Source organism: Homalodisca vitripennis, chromosome 5 (assembly GCF_021130785.1).
Source record: "Homalodisca vitripennis isolate AUS2020 chromosome 5, UT_GWSS_2.1, whole genome shotgun sequence".
NCBI lineage: Eukaryota > Metazoa > Arthropoda > Insecta > Hemiptera > Cicadellidae > Homalodisca > Homalodisca vitripennis.
In genome coordinates, this window is record NC_060211.1 from 23253644 (window position 1) to 23270812 (window position 17169).

General features: G+C 34.7%; 1 protein-coding gene across 1 annotated transcript in view; it reads right to left on the reverse strand.

Moving 5' to 3' along the window:
* LOC124361842 overlaps nucleotides 1-16382 on the reverse strand; it is a 35291-nt gene extending 18909 nt beyond the window's left edge. The window contains exons 1-7 of the mRNA XM_046815862.1: nucleotides 16228-16382; nucleotides 13782-13848; nucleotides 12896-12943; nucleotides 9132-9155; nucleotides 2384-2404; nucleotides 1354-1383; nucleotides 79-108 (exon numbers count right to left, since the gene is read on the reverse strand). Of these exons, the coding sequence (XP_046671818.1) occupies nucleotides 79-108; nucleotides 1354-1383; nucleotides 2384-2404; nucleotides 9132-9155; nucleotides 12896-12943; nucleotides 13782-13835 (207 nt within the window). The 5' untranslated portion in view covers nucleotides 13836-13848; nucleotides 16228-16382. The remainder of the gene's footprint in view (nucleotides 1-78; nucleotides 109-1353; nucleotides 1384-2383; nucleotides 2405-9131; nucleotides 9156-12895; nucleotides 12944-13781; nucleotides 13849-16227) is intronic.
* Nucleotides 16383-17169: the final 787 nt, after the last annotated feature.

Consider the following 17169-nt stretch of genomic DNA (forward strand, 5'->3'; position numbering starts at 1 on the left):
AAATAAAACATTGAGTGAATAAACATTGAAGAGATATTCTGCGTAATAGGTTTACAGTTTCACGATTTTAATACTTACGCGTATATTCTGCACTGTAGGCTGCCAATTCTGAAACACAACCAAATAGTTTTTAAACACCCAAACCACAGTGTATCAAATTAAGCAAAATAAAACAAAGAAATATTAATAAACTATTTTTAAATAAATATAGTCTATATTTTCAACCGATAATTCTTCAAAAGTTTTTTTTTTTTTCAAGTTTGCCACAAAATTGTTTTAGAACAGTAGAACAATTATATTGTGTATTGTTTGTTTGAACATGGAAACGTTTACCTTTGTCTGGCATACATAGTTTATAGTCTGTACAAGGGTTTGTAAAAATAAATATTTTCCAAGTACATATGGAAAAACATCATTTTTAATTTTGAAAATCTGTTCACCGTATAGCTTCGAAACTTATGCATTTTCCTTATAAGGTAGGTTGCAATAGGTGGGACGTTTAGGTGCAGATGTAGTGCATAAAATCCTCTCATTTGCATCGTATTCTGTAGCTAGATATGTATAATAGTTTAAACTTTAGTCATGTCTAATTTTTCATACCGGCTGAAATATTTTCAAAATTTTTGTATTTTCATATTTACACCAATGGTATTGTAATATCAATATTGCAATAAAAATAATTTAATAATTTATTTGTAGAGTCGCCTGATAGTGAAACTTTTGGTTTCGAAAGGCCTCGTCCAAAAAATGAACCATATTGGAAAAGTGTTGTTTTATTAACATTTAATTCGATTTATTTTACTTTTTCTAATTGCTCCAAGAGTCTTCAATCCAAATGTTCTCTATATATTTTTAGAATGATTTAAAACCAACAAGCTGCAAATTGAACCATTATTGGCCATAATTGATCTATTTCGTTTATTTCAATTCAAATCACAAACTGTAACAAGAATATAAAATATATGTTTTTGGAGGAGCAAAACTTCCAAATGTAGGCCTAATTGCTAGAGAAGTAAAAAAATGCAAAGTTGGCACGTTGGCTTTCCTCTTGGCATTGCAGCGGTGCCATCATTCTGTTTGTCCATAAGTAAATCTGATGGTAACCTTTTCTATATCACTAGAGTAGCTCGCACGAAAATAGTCCGGATAACGTATGAGGCGGTGTTGCCATATCGCTGCTGTCCATCAGCTGTCGAGGCCGATCATTAGATGATTAAAACGCAACAAACACCATCAGCAGATTTTGGAACGGGCTGCTCTTCGCCTCATATTTTATTTTTAAATAACAATATACAGTAATTCCATATTCTACTGAAAGTACATAGCATATATTTTATTATGAACTACACTCACCCTGGCTTGAGATTCTACTATATCGAAGACCTGAAAAAACAAAATAATTTTTATTTAGTAGCAAATATGTTAGATAAAAATAACTACTTACAATTTCAGCTAGAAATGTACGTATAGTATATGATTATTAGGTAATTTGCCATCGATTTGTTTTACTTCGCTCGGTAAAAGTTGTGCAGGGCTGAGGAAGCGAGGTTCATTTAATAGACCTTAAAAACGCGAGGTTTTAGAGGTAATTGGGATTGATTATCTGCTTAGTTCTCGGTTAACCAATCAGGTAACGGGAAAATTATGTAATCGTTATATGAGGATCGATAAGAAGAATCGATAATGAGAATAGCTTTTAGGCTTATGAGGCAGGATTTTTCCCGTGTTTTTTTTTTTATTATTATTATTATGTTTTGTGTCTTGTGACACTGAAGAACCAATTAGATTATGCAGATTATATTTGCTACTACGCGAGTATGCCTTCTCTGTAGGACATAATGCCATTGTGAATTTATTTCTTTTGCATCATATTCTTATTTAGCATGAAATGATCAGCAAGCGAATTTGATTAAATAAAGTAACCCAGTCAAAATATATAAAAAATGATATCACAACATGTTCTAATTGCAAAATTTTTGCATTATTTAAGTTTTCATGATCTTAAAATCGGTACAGACTTAAAAGTTCAATTGAGGTTTTTAAGATTCCATTTTATTTCTTTAAAGTAAAAGGCAAATGGAATTAATTCACTTTATGATGGTTCATTATTACATAATATGTTACATTACAAACTAATATTTCATCTCTTAAAAGATTATTCCGATAGTTCGGATATGTTATATTCCAGATTATATAGCTGCCAAAATGTTATATTCCAGACTTAATACGTTCTCTTGTAATTAGTAATTTATTCTAACATTCTTCACCGAAATGTGTTTTACTTACTTGCTTGTGTGTTAAAATAATATAAAATATTTAGAAAATAATTTTGAGATTCATTTATTATGACAACCAGAAAACTAGTTAGAAAGAAGTCACTTACGGTTGGTTCTGTTCCAGGTACCTGAAAAATAACGTCGGTTAGATTGCATGAAAACAAATAATACAATTATTCTATTCGTATCTTTTTAAAAATACTACGATTAATTTATTTTAGTCTATAAATCTAGGCCGTTTTGCAGTGTTGTTTTGTTAGGGTTTATTTCAAGTTTACACCATTAGATAGGTTTCTCATACATCTTATCGATATAGTTGTTTAGCCATTCATCGCAGTGTCTCTTGACTTTTATCCTTTATATATCTGTATGCTTTTTAATCTCAAGAAAGGTTCAAGAAACAAATTCATTCAATATTGTTTTTTAGTTACTAAAATCCATTTAATTATGATAAATTTTCTGCAGGTGATTTTTTTATGTTAAGTTGTCGGACTGCAGTTTGACCAATCTTTTTTCTTTTATTGAGTGCTGATTATTACAGATAGTGTGCCTTTGATACTTATGCAACCTTAACATCCGGTTCATTCGATCCATGGCCAACTTTCGCAACACGGAACTACTCCAACAAGGGAGATACACTCAGATCTACGAACTGAATGTAAATATCAACTGGACATGGTCTCTTTTATACACTATGCAAAGCTTACAGCGACCGTCTTCTGTTCGAATAACTGGACCAGTGCCAAATTCAAACCAACACCATATGAAAAAAAAAACACAATGTCTTTATATAATTATGGAATTTTCTGACTAATTATGTAATAATACCGCCATGAGTTCCATAAGTTGCTGTCAACTTTGTATAAAATTAGTATTCAAGGCTCGTGCACATGGAAACGGGTTCACTGCTTATTCTGTAAGTTGGTATCAACATTGTATCACATTAGTAGTCTAGTCTCCTGGACATGGCAACGGGCTCACTGCTTATTCCTTAAGTTGATGTCAATCTTGTATCACATTAGAAGTCTAGTCTCGGATACATGGAAACGGGCTCACTGCTTATTCCTTAAGTTGATGTCAATCTTTTATCACATTAGAAGTCTAGTCTCGGACACGTGGAAACGGGGTCACTGCTTATTCGTTAAGTTAGTGTCAACTTTGTATCACATTAGAAGTCTAGTCTCGGATACATGGAAACGGGCTCACTGCTTATTCCTTAAGTTGATGTCATTCTTGTATCACATTAGAAGTCTAGTCTCGGACACATGGAAACGGGCTCACTGCTTATTCCTTAAGTTGATGTCAATCTTGTATCACATTAGAAGTCTAGTCTCGGATACATGGAAACGGGCTCACTGCTTATTCCTTAAGTTGATGTCAATCTTGTATCACATTAGAAGTCTAGTCTCGGATACATGGAAACGGGCTCACTGCTTATTCCTTAAGTTGATGTCAATCTTGTATCACATTAGAAGTCTAGTCTCGGATACATGGAAACGGGCTCACTGCTTATTCCTTAAGTTGATGTCAATCTTGTATCACATTAGAAGTCTAGTCTCGGACACATGGAAACGGGCTCACTGCTTATTCCTTAAGTTGATGTCAATTCTTGTATCACATTAGAAGTCTAGTCTCGGACACACGGAAACGGGCTCACTGCTTATTCCTTAAGTTGATGTCAATCTTGTATCACATTAGAAGTCTAGTCTCGGACACACGGAAACGGGCTCACTGCTTATTTCTTAAGTTGATGTCATTCTTGTATCACATTAGAAGTCTAGTCTCGGACACATTGAAACGGGCTCACTGCTTATTCCTTAAGTTGATGTCAATCTTGTATCACATTAGAAGTCTAGTCTCGGACACACGGAAACGGGCTCACTGCTTATTTCTTAAGTTGATGTCAAACTTTGTATCACATTAGAAGTCTAGTCTCGGACACATTGAAACGGGCTCACTGCTTATTCCTTAAGTTGATGTCAACTTTGTATCACATTAGAATTCTAATCTTGGACACACGGAAACGGGCTCACTGCTTATTTCTTAAGTTGATGTAAACTTTGTATCACATTAGAAGTCTAGTCTCGGACACACGGAAACGGGCTCACTGCTTATTTCTTAAGTTGATGTCAAACTTTGTATCACATTAGAAGTCTAGTCTCGGATACATTGAAACGGGCTCACTGCTTATTCCTTAAGTTGATGTCAACTTTGTATCACATTAGAAGTCTAATCTCGGACACACGGAAACGGGCTCACTGCTTATTTCTTAAGTTGATGTAAACTTTGTATCACATTAGAAGTCTAGTCTCGGACACATGGAAACGGGCTCACTGCTTATTCCTTAAGTTGATGTCAATCTTGTATCACATTAGAAGTCTAGTCTCGGACACACGGAAACGGGCTCACTGCTTATTCCTTAAGTTGATGTCAATCTTGTATCACATTAGAAGTCTAGTCTCGGACACATGGAAACGGGCTCACTGCTTATTCCTTAAGTTGATGTCAACTTTGTATCACATTAGAAGTCTAGTCTCGGACACGTGGAAACGGGGTCACTGCTTATTCCTTAAGTTGATGTCAACTTTGTATCACATTAGAAGTCTAGTCTCGGACACATTGGAAACGGGCTCACTGCTTATTCCTTAAGTTGATGTCAACTTTGTATCACATTAGAAGTCTAGTCTCGGACACATGGAAACGGGGTCACTGCTTATTCCTTAAGTTGATGTCAACTTTGTATCACATTAGAAGTCTAGTCTCGGACACACGTGGAAACGGGCTCACTGCTTATTCCTTAAGTTGATGTCAATCTTGTATCACATTAGAAGTCTAGTCTCGGACACATTGAAACGGGCTCACTGCTTATTCCTTAAGTTGATGTCAACTTTGTATCACATTAGAAGTCTAATCTCGGACACACGGAAACGGGCTCACTGATTATTTCTTAAGTTGATGTAAACTTTGTATCACATTAGAAGTCTAGTCTCGGACACATTGAAACGGGCTCACTGCTTATTCCTTAAGTTGATGTCAACTTTGTATCACATTAGAAGTCTAGTCTCGGACACATGGAAACGGGCTCACTGCTTATTCCTTAAGTTGATGTCAATCTTTGTATCACATTAGAAGTCTAGTCTCGGACACACGGAAACGGGTTCACTGCTTATTCCTTAAGTTGATGTCAACTTTGTATCACATTAGAAGTCTAGTCTCGGACACGTGGAAACGGGGTCACTGCTTATTCCTTAAGTTGATGTCAATCTTTGTATCACATTAGAAGTCTAGTCTCGGACACATTGAAACGGGCTCACTGCTTATTCCTTAAGTTGATGTCAACTTTGTATCACATTAGAAGTCTAGTCTCGGACACGTGGAAACGGGCTCACTGCTTATTCCTTAAGTTGATGTAAACTTTGTATCACATTAGAAGTCTAGTCTCGGACACGTGGAAACGGGGTCACTGCTTATTCCTTAAGTTTATGTCAATCTTGTATCACATTAGAAGTCTAGTCTCGGACACACAGAAACGGGCTCACTGCTTATTCCTTAAGTTGATGTCAAACTTTGTATCACATTAGAAGTTTAGTCTCGGACACATGGAAACGGGCTCACTATTTATTCCGTAAGTTGATGTCACCTTGAATCACATTGTTAGTCTGTTTATTCTGTAGCTTTTGAGTAGCACTCCATCATCTGAAGTAGGCTACGGGATTACGTACAACTAAAGAGGGTGGGTGGGGGCATTCACTTATATATTATAGCAGATTATCAAGACCGCTTTGGAATTTAAGCAGCGCTTGAAAGTTTTATTCTCAAAATAGAAAGCTCATTTCCCTATTTATCACAGTTTACTTTTGACAGAGTAACCTATACTAATAGTATAGTTCATATCAGCAAGTGCTATGACTGCCCAATTATGTGCTTCTTTACTATTCCACTCAACAGTAAAAGTGTCTCCTCTGACTTTTTACATAGTTAGATCGATGATTAGCAGATTGCTAAGGTTGAGTAAGTCGTTAAATTCGATCGTTATAACAGTTTTCCGTACCGAATCGGACGATAATAATTGAATAAGTTCGGCTCGGAATACCTTATCCACTACACCAGAGAACAACTGTTTACTCAGCTGTTGAAGAAACATGTTGACGGTTCCTAAGTCAGGTGAGTTTTAAATTCATCACTTCAGCCTAGATGGAGTCTTCTTCTATTGGTACTATGGTAGTATGCAATTAAACTTCCGAACCCGTAACAGTTTCGATGGATCGAAGACTGCTGTGATTGTAAAATAGTTTCAAATAATGCATGGAGATTGCGATAAGGTTAATTAATTGTAAAACCCGACATGGCCTCTAAAAGATGATATGACATGTGGCTTTAGAGGCTGAGGGTTTTAGACTCCATAAAGTAACCCTTATGTCGTCCAAGTAACCCTTAGCGCTCATGATGTCCAGGAGACTTGCAGGAATCTCATGGGGCATAAAACCCCATATAGCACTATGGCTTTACAAAGCAGTTGTAAGGCCTCAAATCACTTATGGTTCATTAGTCTGGTGGACAAAGGTGAATCAGGTAACTGCTAAAGCCAAGCTCGAAAGCTTACAAAGGCTTGGCACAATCTTTGCATCCGGAGCATTTAGGAGCAGTCCCTCAGCGACCCTCGAGGTGGCTTTAGGACTTCTGTCTCTTGATGTCTATATAAAAGCTTAAGCGCGCAAGTCAGCTTATCGGCTGATGGTTGCTGACTTGTGGAGGAATGGCACGTCTAAAACGGGCCACGGCACCATCACCGAAGCTGTAAACCCAAACGCTATTCTCGAAATGGTCCCAGACATAATGAGAACGGAGTTCGTATTCAATAAACCATTCTCTGTTGACTTCTACTCCAGAGATGAGTGGAAATCGCAAGATAACATACCAACAATAAGAAAGAGTTTGGTCTGGTAAACGGATGGCTCGCTTATTAAGGGCAGAACCGGATATGGAGTGTTTAGTCAATCCCTTAGAACTGCCCTCTGCGGCAGTTTGGGACGGAACTGCTCCATATTTCAAGCCGAAATCTATGGTATCCTGGCCTGTGCCAACCTAGGCCTCACCAGAGGGTACCAAGGAAAGAACATCTGCATAATGTCAGACAGTCAGGCAGCTCTTAAAGCTCTTGACTCCAACAGCATTTCATCCAAGCTTGTGTGGGAGTGCTTCAACGCTCTCTGCAAGCTTGGGTCACGCAACTTTGTGCGTCTTTGTTGGGTACCGGGCCATACAGGCATAGGTGGCAACGAATGCGCTGACAGGCTTGCCAAAAGCGGAGCAAGCATGCCATACACCGGTCCAGAACCGAGTTGTGGTATAAGCAAGTCAGCTGCTTACCAAAGTATAAACAAATGGTCCAGGAAGACACACCGCTTGCGGTGGCAGAGTCACCAAGGACAAACACTCGGCAAAAGACTGCTTACTGATTCTAGCTCCGGCTTCACCAGATGGCTGATGGGGCTGGGTAGGGATCAGGTTAAGCAAGTGATTGCCTTGATCACTGGACACGGCCACTTCAGGAAAACACCTAAACACTCTAGGTTTACGAAATGAGGTCTCGGAGTGTAGACTCTGCAATAAGTCTGAAGAGACTGCAAAACACATAATACTGGACTGTGAGATACTGGGAGCAAGGAGAAGGGCTCTTTTCGGTGATAAACAACCAGGCGACGAACCAGATGTTAGTATCGGGGAAAAGCTTCTTAGCCTAATTAAGGGCACAAAGATAGGCTTACCTCTCTAACATCAAAGGGGCACACAATAAGCTCAGGTTGACGTGTGAGGATCTGTGAATCCACCCCAATACTCCAACGCAAAAAAACCCCTTATGTCTGGGGTAGGCTAAATCTCAAAAGTAATTGTCGCTAATTACATTACCTTTTCATCCACTATCACTTGGTGCAGAATCTAGTGAATTTGCATCTTTTTTAATAGGATTATTTTTCATGCCTCAGTCAACTAGAAGGATCATTTCCTAGGTTCTTCGAGATGGTTATATGAACTTTTAGGTAAATCGACAGGGAAATAAATTACCACCACAACTGTAAAAGCTGGGTTGGCTTAAATAGTCTGTCACTTAAGTCACGAGTCAAAGTCGGTTGAATAATGCGGCCACTATTGTAGGTACAATCATCATTCCTATATCATTCCTAATTGCAACGTGCTTACGGCAGTCCCAAATAAATAAATTTACGTTTTTTTGTAATAAATGTATTTTTTATTCTTTTAAATTGTTCATCTAGGTCTAGAAACGTTAAATAGATTCTATATTTGTATTACCGTTTTAAGTAACATAATTAAAATTAAATTGTTTTATTGTGAAGTAAAATATTTTAAACCTTAATCTCAAACAGATTTAACGTACAGAAGTTTTGTTTTATCCATTCGTCTTTTTTAATAACATTTCATCGACCGAAACAGGACTAACAATTAAATAGTTTAGGTTCTTCTCCACCTCACTAAATTGAGAAGGAGAAAAGTTGCTCCAACCACAAAACCACATATTTCTATGACTATTTTTATGTTATGATTTATGTTTAGTGAACTAAATATTCTTATTTCGCTAGATACGAAAGGAAAAGACTTATTACTTAAGGAAAACAATAGAATTCTAAGTTAGAGTCCTTCTACTCCCGCTGGCAGTGAATGTCTGAGGAATACTGTCTGATATTATGTATATGCCACTGTATGTCTCTGCTTTTTACAACGTACTGTATATGGTTTCTAAATTAAAATACTGAAGGTTCTCCTGTTGATTTTTTCGTAAGCTGAAAATATTTTCATTTAGGTAACTAAATTTATTTTATATTATAAGCTACTTACATCTTCGGGGACCATTTGTTCCACCTGAAACAAAATGAGTTAATTTAGATAAGATTCTGTAGTAAATTTTATTAGAGATTCTACACACTTCTACTTGCCACTATATATAATGGATGGGTTTTACCAAACTATATATTTAATTTTCAGTGAAATGGGTATATACAGGATGTTTTGCGAGAGGTAGAGCACAACTTCAGGATGTGATAGTAGACACAAAAATGAGCAAACATTTTATATGTCCTATCTTGCTTCGTTTAGTGTCTATCTGTCCATATGTTTTTTATTTCGATTGAAAGCGTATCTTAGAACTCGTTGGAGCAAATAACAAGAAACTTGGAAATTATGTTAAGCTAATTAAAAGAAAAGTTAAAAAAAACACTTACTATCACTTTCCATTTCAAAGCCGCGACATGTAAAATTGTTCAAACTCTGACATCCCAAGAAATGTTAATTCCACGTAAACATTGCAAGAATAACTATTTATTTAAAAATTAATGAATAAAACTAACAATACCAAATTGTTTTAAATCTGTTGAGAAATAAAAGAACTATATCAACTTTAGTTGGTGTTTATGCTTTCTTACATGTGGAACATATATTTTAAGTACAATTCCAAATTGTTTGTTACTTACTGGATTTGTATCAATTACATATTTATCATATTTTTTAGAAATACGTATTTATTATTTACTTGGTGATCTTATTTATTTGAAAGTTATTTATATTAATTACCCTAGTGTTTATAAAGAGCAAATGTATGACTAAGCGTTTTCGAAATAATTTGAAACAAATATTAAGACCTTCATCCATCTCATCATAATAATAGGTATATAAGAAGTAGCAAAGACATCGAACGATGGCAATCTCAAGCAGACATGATTGCTAACCAGTCATCCTTTAATACTTATTTCATAATACTTATGAAACATTGTACCTTGAACATTCAAACCTGTCTATGATCTAGATCAAAACAGACACCAATCATGCTCAGATGATCAAAGCCTACAATTGTGTGAAGACAATTACTTAAGTTATGTTCAATGCAATTTCGACACATTGTATACACGTATCATCTGTATAATTTTGGTTTTAGTATGTACACATATACTCTTAAGGAATATACCGCCTTTAAAATGTCAGTTGTGTTTTCCATAGTGAAATAGCTGGATATGGGCGAATTTGAGGGATGAGGAGAATATAAATAAAACTGAGAGAGAAGTATAACAAAAACATACTAAATAATGCCGTCCTAGTTATTTTACTTATTGAAATTAAAGAACAATGGATAGGCCGAGCAACATTTCTTCAGTTATGGCAAATAGGGGGGGCATGAGGTGTCATGAACCGAGTTAAAATTATGCAAATCCGAAAACATTGGCTCGTTCACAATCCTATCCGTGATCTGGACAGTTTATTTCGGTCTTCTGTATTAATAATACGAAGTTTCAAGCTGTACATCTATCTGATTTATTCCTATCCATTTTTAATTAAATGCCATAATTTAGTTACGTTATTACTGTAACTATACCACTTATAGATAAGAAAATATAAAACCCTAAATATGCTGTCAAGGAAATAACCAAAACCGTATTCAAAAATATTACTCCAAATAAATAAATTTAGGGAACTGTAAATTTATTATACGTAGCACGTTACGCATTTATATTAATATTGAATTTGTTCCCTTGAGAATTAATGATCCATAAAATATATTATTGCAACATCATTCAGAATAATTTGGGTCAAAACATACCCAAATTACGTGTTATATTTTGGGGGAATAAAACAATTCACTAGATCAAAGCCAAATTCTTAGCAATAAAGAATGTAATACATAACTGTGACGTTGCGAAGGGGACAACTATGGCTGTAAACGAGAGGTCACGAGTTCGATTCCTTTAGTACATTAAATCAAAGTACCATTTTCATGGAAAGAACACCCTTAACTAACTGTAATTTAAAGAGCAAAAATATACTTTGCAACGAAAAACAACGTAAATAACGTAACTACGAGCGTTTATTTAATACTCAAGATAAAGTTACAGAATTGGAAACAAAGTTATTGTAGTTTTGTATAGGGAATTGGCGTTGTTGAAAAGACTAGAGAGATGCTGCGCATTTACCGAGTGAGTCTAAAAGGACTTTACAACTTTTAAATTATATAGATATTTATTGACTTTACTTACAGACTTGATATATGTGTCATTTTGTAGCAAATTACTTCAAGTTTGACTCCCATAGTGCTGTAGTACCAAGTACCGCCACTGCGAGCGCCAGCTTCGTCTGTACTAAAATGGCTACTTTCAATGATGCGGAGCGTGCTGGCTGTGTGTTATTGTTTCATGAAACAAACTCTGCTACAAGTGTTCAGCGTAGATTTCGCACAGAATACGGAAGAGACCCTCCAAACAGGCCTTCTATTTACAGTTGGCACAAGAATTTTGTCGAGACAGGTTGTTGTGTTCGTCATGAGAACTCGCCAGGTCGCCCACAGGTTAGTGATGCTACTGTCGAACAGGTCAGGGAAACATTTGCCCGTAGTCCTAAAAAATCAACGCGGCGTGCAGCTGTGGAGACTGGAATTCCACAAAAGACAGTTTGGCGAGTGCTACGGAGATGTTTGCACTTAAAACCATACAGACTTACGATGGTACAACATATCACTGATTTAGATAAAGCTGCTCGTGGAGAATTGTGTGCTGTAATGTTGGATTGAATGGGGGAAGATGAGACATTCCTGAACTGAATAATCTTCAGTGATGAGAGTACCTTTCATATCAGTGGTAAAGTGAACACCCATAACTGCAGAATCTGGGGGACCGAAAGCCCAAAAGAATCCCTTGAACAAGTTCGGGACAGTCCAAAAGTAAATGTGTTTTGTGCGATGAGTAAATTTAAACTGTACGGGCCATTTTTCTTCATGGAGAAAATTGTCACTGGTATCATTTACGTTGATATTTTGCAGAATTTTTTGATTCCTCAAATTGATGAAGATGGACAATAGGATGCTCCTTTCTACTACCAGCAAGACGGAGCACCACTTCATTACCTAACAGGTGTTAGGGATTGCCTAAACGGTCGTTTTCAAGGTCGCTGGATTGGGCGTTCAGGACCAATTGCATGGCTACCTCGTTCCCCCGATTTGACTCCTATGGATTTTTTTCTATGGGGTTTCATTAAAGATAAAGTGTATGTTCCACCTCTACCAGCCAGTCTTGCAGATCTAAGAAGAAGAATCGCAGCTGCGGTTGCTGAAGTTACGCCAGATTTGCTAGAACAGGTGTGGCGAGAAATTGATTACCGGTGAGATGTTGGCCGTATCACTAATGGAAGTCACATCGAACCGAGATAGGAATATGACAATAAACTTGAAATAATTTGCTACAAAATGACACGTATATCAAGTCTGTAAGTAAATTCAATAAATATCTATATAATTTAAAAGTTTTAAAGTCCTTTTAGACTCACCCTGTACTTATATAATCCACTTCATTCACATGCCAACTCCGGAAGATTTTTAATTTTTTTTTAACTTATAATGTTATACTTTCATATACAATCTGTATAATTCACATAAAAAGTACTTATTAAAAAGATGTTTGTTTTTTAAAACACAACATTAATCATATATACACGCACTACAGCACTCAGCTTAAAATTATGGATATGATAACAGAACAGGTTTTGTAACATATTCTCATCCATAACCGACAAGCAACTTGTACGTGCTATTAAATTAGTTTGGAAATTTATGAGCCACTTACCATACTATCGCGGACTGTGTTTATTATCGACATTATTTGGTCTCGTGTCTGAAAAAAAAAAACAAATACATATAAGTAACAATTCTAAAAATAATATGGCATTAAAATATAAGTTATCTTAAGAATTATAGTTACTTAAGAAACCGTGAACTGTCCAAACACTACCACTTTTACACTATGTAAAATTGTCCTCATAACATAAACCGCTGCTTGAAAATGAGAGTTCTCATACAACAAAGCAATATTAAATAAATTGATATGGGGTTCGAGTCCAACATTAATAAAGTATTTACTTTTGCCAACTGAAAATATAAGAGATTTTCAAACAAAACGCGTATGTTTTTAGCGTGATAATAATATAATATAAAAACCATCAATAGAGATTAAAAATTATTTCAAAGGGTTACACAAGGTTCAAGATTTACAATTTTCCTTATTAAATTTCATTAGTTAAGATTACTCGATGCAAATAGGTGCTTGACCTAGTTTTCCTGAAAGAATTTATGACATACTTTTACATAATAAATATTTGTAGAAAAGGTGAAATACAAGATCTCATGCTCATGCTGTAATGTCCATGATTTCTATCAGAAGATAGTTTCCTATTAGTTATTTATCAAATAAATATTTACCAGCGTTAATGATATTCTTTTTTAAAGGTGTTCAAACCCACATTTCATGCGATATGACGTTTGATCTTATTTATTTATCAACGGTACAGACATTTTCCACAATAAACATAATAAATACAACAAGGATAATGTAAAGCACAAATGTTCAAGAGGCAGACATTACAACAATTTTAACAACAAGTTAAGAATTGTAACATACAATTTAAACTTCTGATTCTAACATACGTGTGAATAACTGCATAAAATGTACATACTTGTTCTATTACTGCCGCGATGTCATCGCTTGGATTTTGCCTTCCTTCACACATCTTGCTAGTCAACCTGTAAAAAACGCCTTTGATAACATAATTTTACAAATGAACATAGAGTCTGTGGTAAATGGTTCCTTAAGTAGTATTACAAAATATTATTTTAGTTGCAGTATTAGTAAATTTGGTTCCCTTTGGTTCTACACCAAATGAATTAGCTCTTCGTATTTATAATTCCTCATGACTCCATCTATAAAACCTGTTGGGTCTGAACCGTCGTCGTTTTACTTCTTGCAATATCAATGTCAATATCTTACTACAATAGCTATACTTATACATACTTACACTTTATCCTTCTTAGGGCAAAAAGATGAGGAAACCCCCTTGTTGCAGTAAGTTCTTAAAGGGACCTCTGTAAGAATTGGGGGTGGATCGCTTCCTATCGAGATCTCATAAGGAGTAATAACGGCCACTACCTCAGTCATGTCACATTGGAAGAAGAGGATGCTAGATCTGTACCAGCTTCTTGCAGTAAAGGCTGTCATGGGACTTGGAGAATACAATACTTTACCAGTTTTATGCTTTAAAAGGCCATAACATCAAGCAAGCACCACCCATTCCAACAGCAGACTTGACCTCTCGTTCAGTCCTTTTAACATCAATATCTCGGAAATTTGGTTAACCCTTTGAGTGCCACAGCGGATGTAATCGGCCCGTGGGGTTTTTTTTATGTAAAGTGCTGAGGGCCGCCAAGATCGGCTTTTCGAATATTTATTATTTCTGTTAGAAAATTTTGACGTATGCCATTCTACTTAGTCTCATTGCTTACATAAAAAATCAAATAAACATACATCATCTATCTTGATTTGGTTTTTGAAGCTGATAAAAGCTATCTGCCAAATATGAGAGACAACTTTTCAGTGAGTGCAGATTTGCAATATTTTTTACTAATATATAAGAAAAGTCATACTCAGTTTTACAGATACTTACCACTTGAAACTTGGTAAGTTACACTTGTCCCTACTTACATAGGGATGAATGGAAAAGTCCTACAAATGTATTAAGAGCAAAAAATATCGACATGTCAAAAATATAAAAAAACAAATTTTTGCATTAAATTCTATTTAAAACTTTTAAACAGATTTTATGATCCAAATAAATATTATAAATCATATTCTACTTTTCTCCAAACACAATAAAACAAAAAATCATATCATTATCTTTAATTTTTAGTTACACAAATATCAAACAAAATAAATGAAAACTCAATTTTAAAAAGATTATAACTAAGTTGGCTTGACCTACTTTTTAATTCGGTATGTTTGTTCGTAAGTAGATAAGTAACAGTAAAAAGATGCATAAATTTAAATATGACCACAAAATTTCAATCCTATTATTCCAAAGTTTAAAAACATTAAAACATTTCATTTTTGTGATATTTTTATATAAAATGTTTTTATCATTCAAATAAATATTACATGTTATAACCTACTATTCTTCTTACATAATAAAAGTAATATCTATATATAAGTTATGAATTACTTGGCTGAACACTATACAAATAACAAAAGAGTGCTTGTCACTGAGAGAATTGACTTGTCATAAGATGCTTGCGTCATCCCCTCAAAATTCCCTGGCACTTAAAGGGTTAGTAACATGTTACCGTCTTAAATATTGCAACCAACATTATATGTTAACGTCCCTAACTCTGATCAATAGTTTTTAATACTTTGTAAACTACTAACTGACATAGGCAGTCTATCTAAAGTGTCACATGTTATATCCTTTCGTTATAATGATCAATGGTCCCTAATACTTTATAAACTCCTAGCACTGGCAGTCTATCTAAAGTGTCACATGTTATATCCTCTCGTTGTAATGATCAATGGTCCCTAATACTTTGTAAACTCCTAGCACTGTCAGTCTATCTAAAGTGTCACATGTTATATCCTTTCGTTATAATGATCAATGGTCCCTAATACTTTGTAAACTCCTAGCACTGTCAGTCTATCTAAAGTGTCACATGTTATATCCTTTTGTTATAATGATCAATGTCCCTAATAATTTGTAAACTACTAGCGCAGGCAGTCTATCTAAAGTCACATCGTAATCTTTTCGTTGTAAATATTAATATTTTCTGTCTGTTAAAATAAAAGCTTAAAATTGGTTGAACTAGAGTAAACTCACTTTTACTTGAGATAAAGCTTGCAACACTATAAAAGTTATTATTTTCCACAGTTATATGCAAATCTATACATAGGGATTTATTAGTTCATTCTATAAGTTATCTAGTTTATATATTATTTATACAATACTATTTAATTGTTTAGGATTGTTATTGTTAATATTAATTGCAAGTTAGCATGAACACGTTTTCAATTATTTCAATACTGATCGCCCATATTCCCTATTTCACGTTACTTAATTATACAGTAATATAGTCATGACTTACCTTTATGTATACAAAATAAAACTATTAATTTTATAAAACTTGAATTTTGAATTTAGTCTTGAAAATTTCTTGTACGTGTCTTGTGTCAATTCATGCTTGGTTACATTTTAACGATTTTTTCAGCTGCTTTCATTGTATCAAATTATCAGCTGCTTTAACAAAAACCAATAATTAATTTTTGAGTTCTGTGAATTAATGTAAAATATTTCAAATAAACACTAACAACGCTTAAGATATATAAGGTTTCATTCCATGATTGCTTAGTTTTTACCTCTCCATTATAGACTCCCCTTTATATTAAAATGAGATAAACATAATAATGTATCTACTGATTTATGGAGTTTTCTTTTACTTTCTTCTTTATTTGGATTTATTACTTTTGTATTAGTAATTTCTCTTGAATCCTGGAGGAATCATTTCTTCATTTATGGGAAATCCTATCAACTTTATCCCAGAATTTAAAAAAGTTCTTTTGGCTTATCAATCTGAAACTTAACCTTTATCTTAATTTTTGTTGCAATGTGAACATCTCTGCTTTTAGTTTAAACAGAAACTTGAGTCAAATGACTTTTTTCAATAAGGGTATTTTATTTAAGTTTTACGTTATAACTATGGACAGCCATTTCTTAAGAATTTCATAAAATGTAAAACGTAGTTTTTAATTGGCCTAGAATCTTTTTAACGCCATTTTGAATATTATATCTTAAAATATACACACTTATATACATATAAGTGGGGGAGAGGGAGTTTGGAGGAGAGAGGGAGGGCGGTAAGAGGGGGCAACGAAAAAAATCATATACTAATATAATACCTTTGATTATTATACCTGACTCATCATCATACTTATATTTATGTAACAACAGTTATTAAGATAACTTAATAATTCACTGTATTGTACAATTTTCTCACAAACAATTAAACACAATGGTAAGTAGTTTAGTA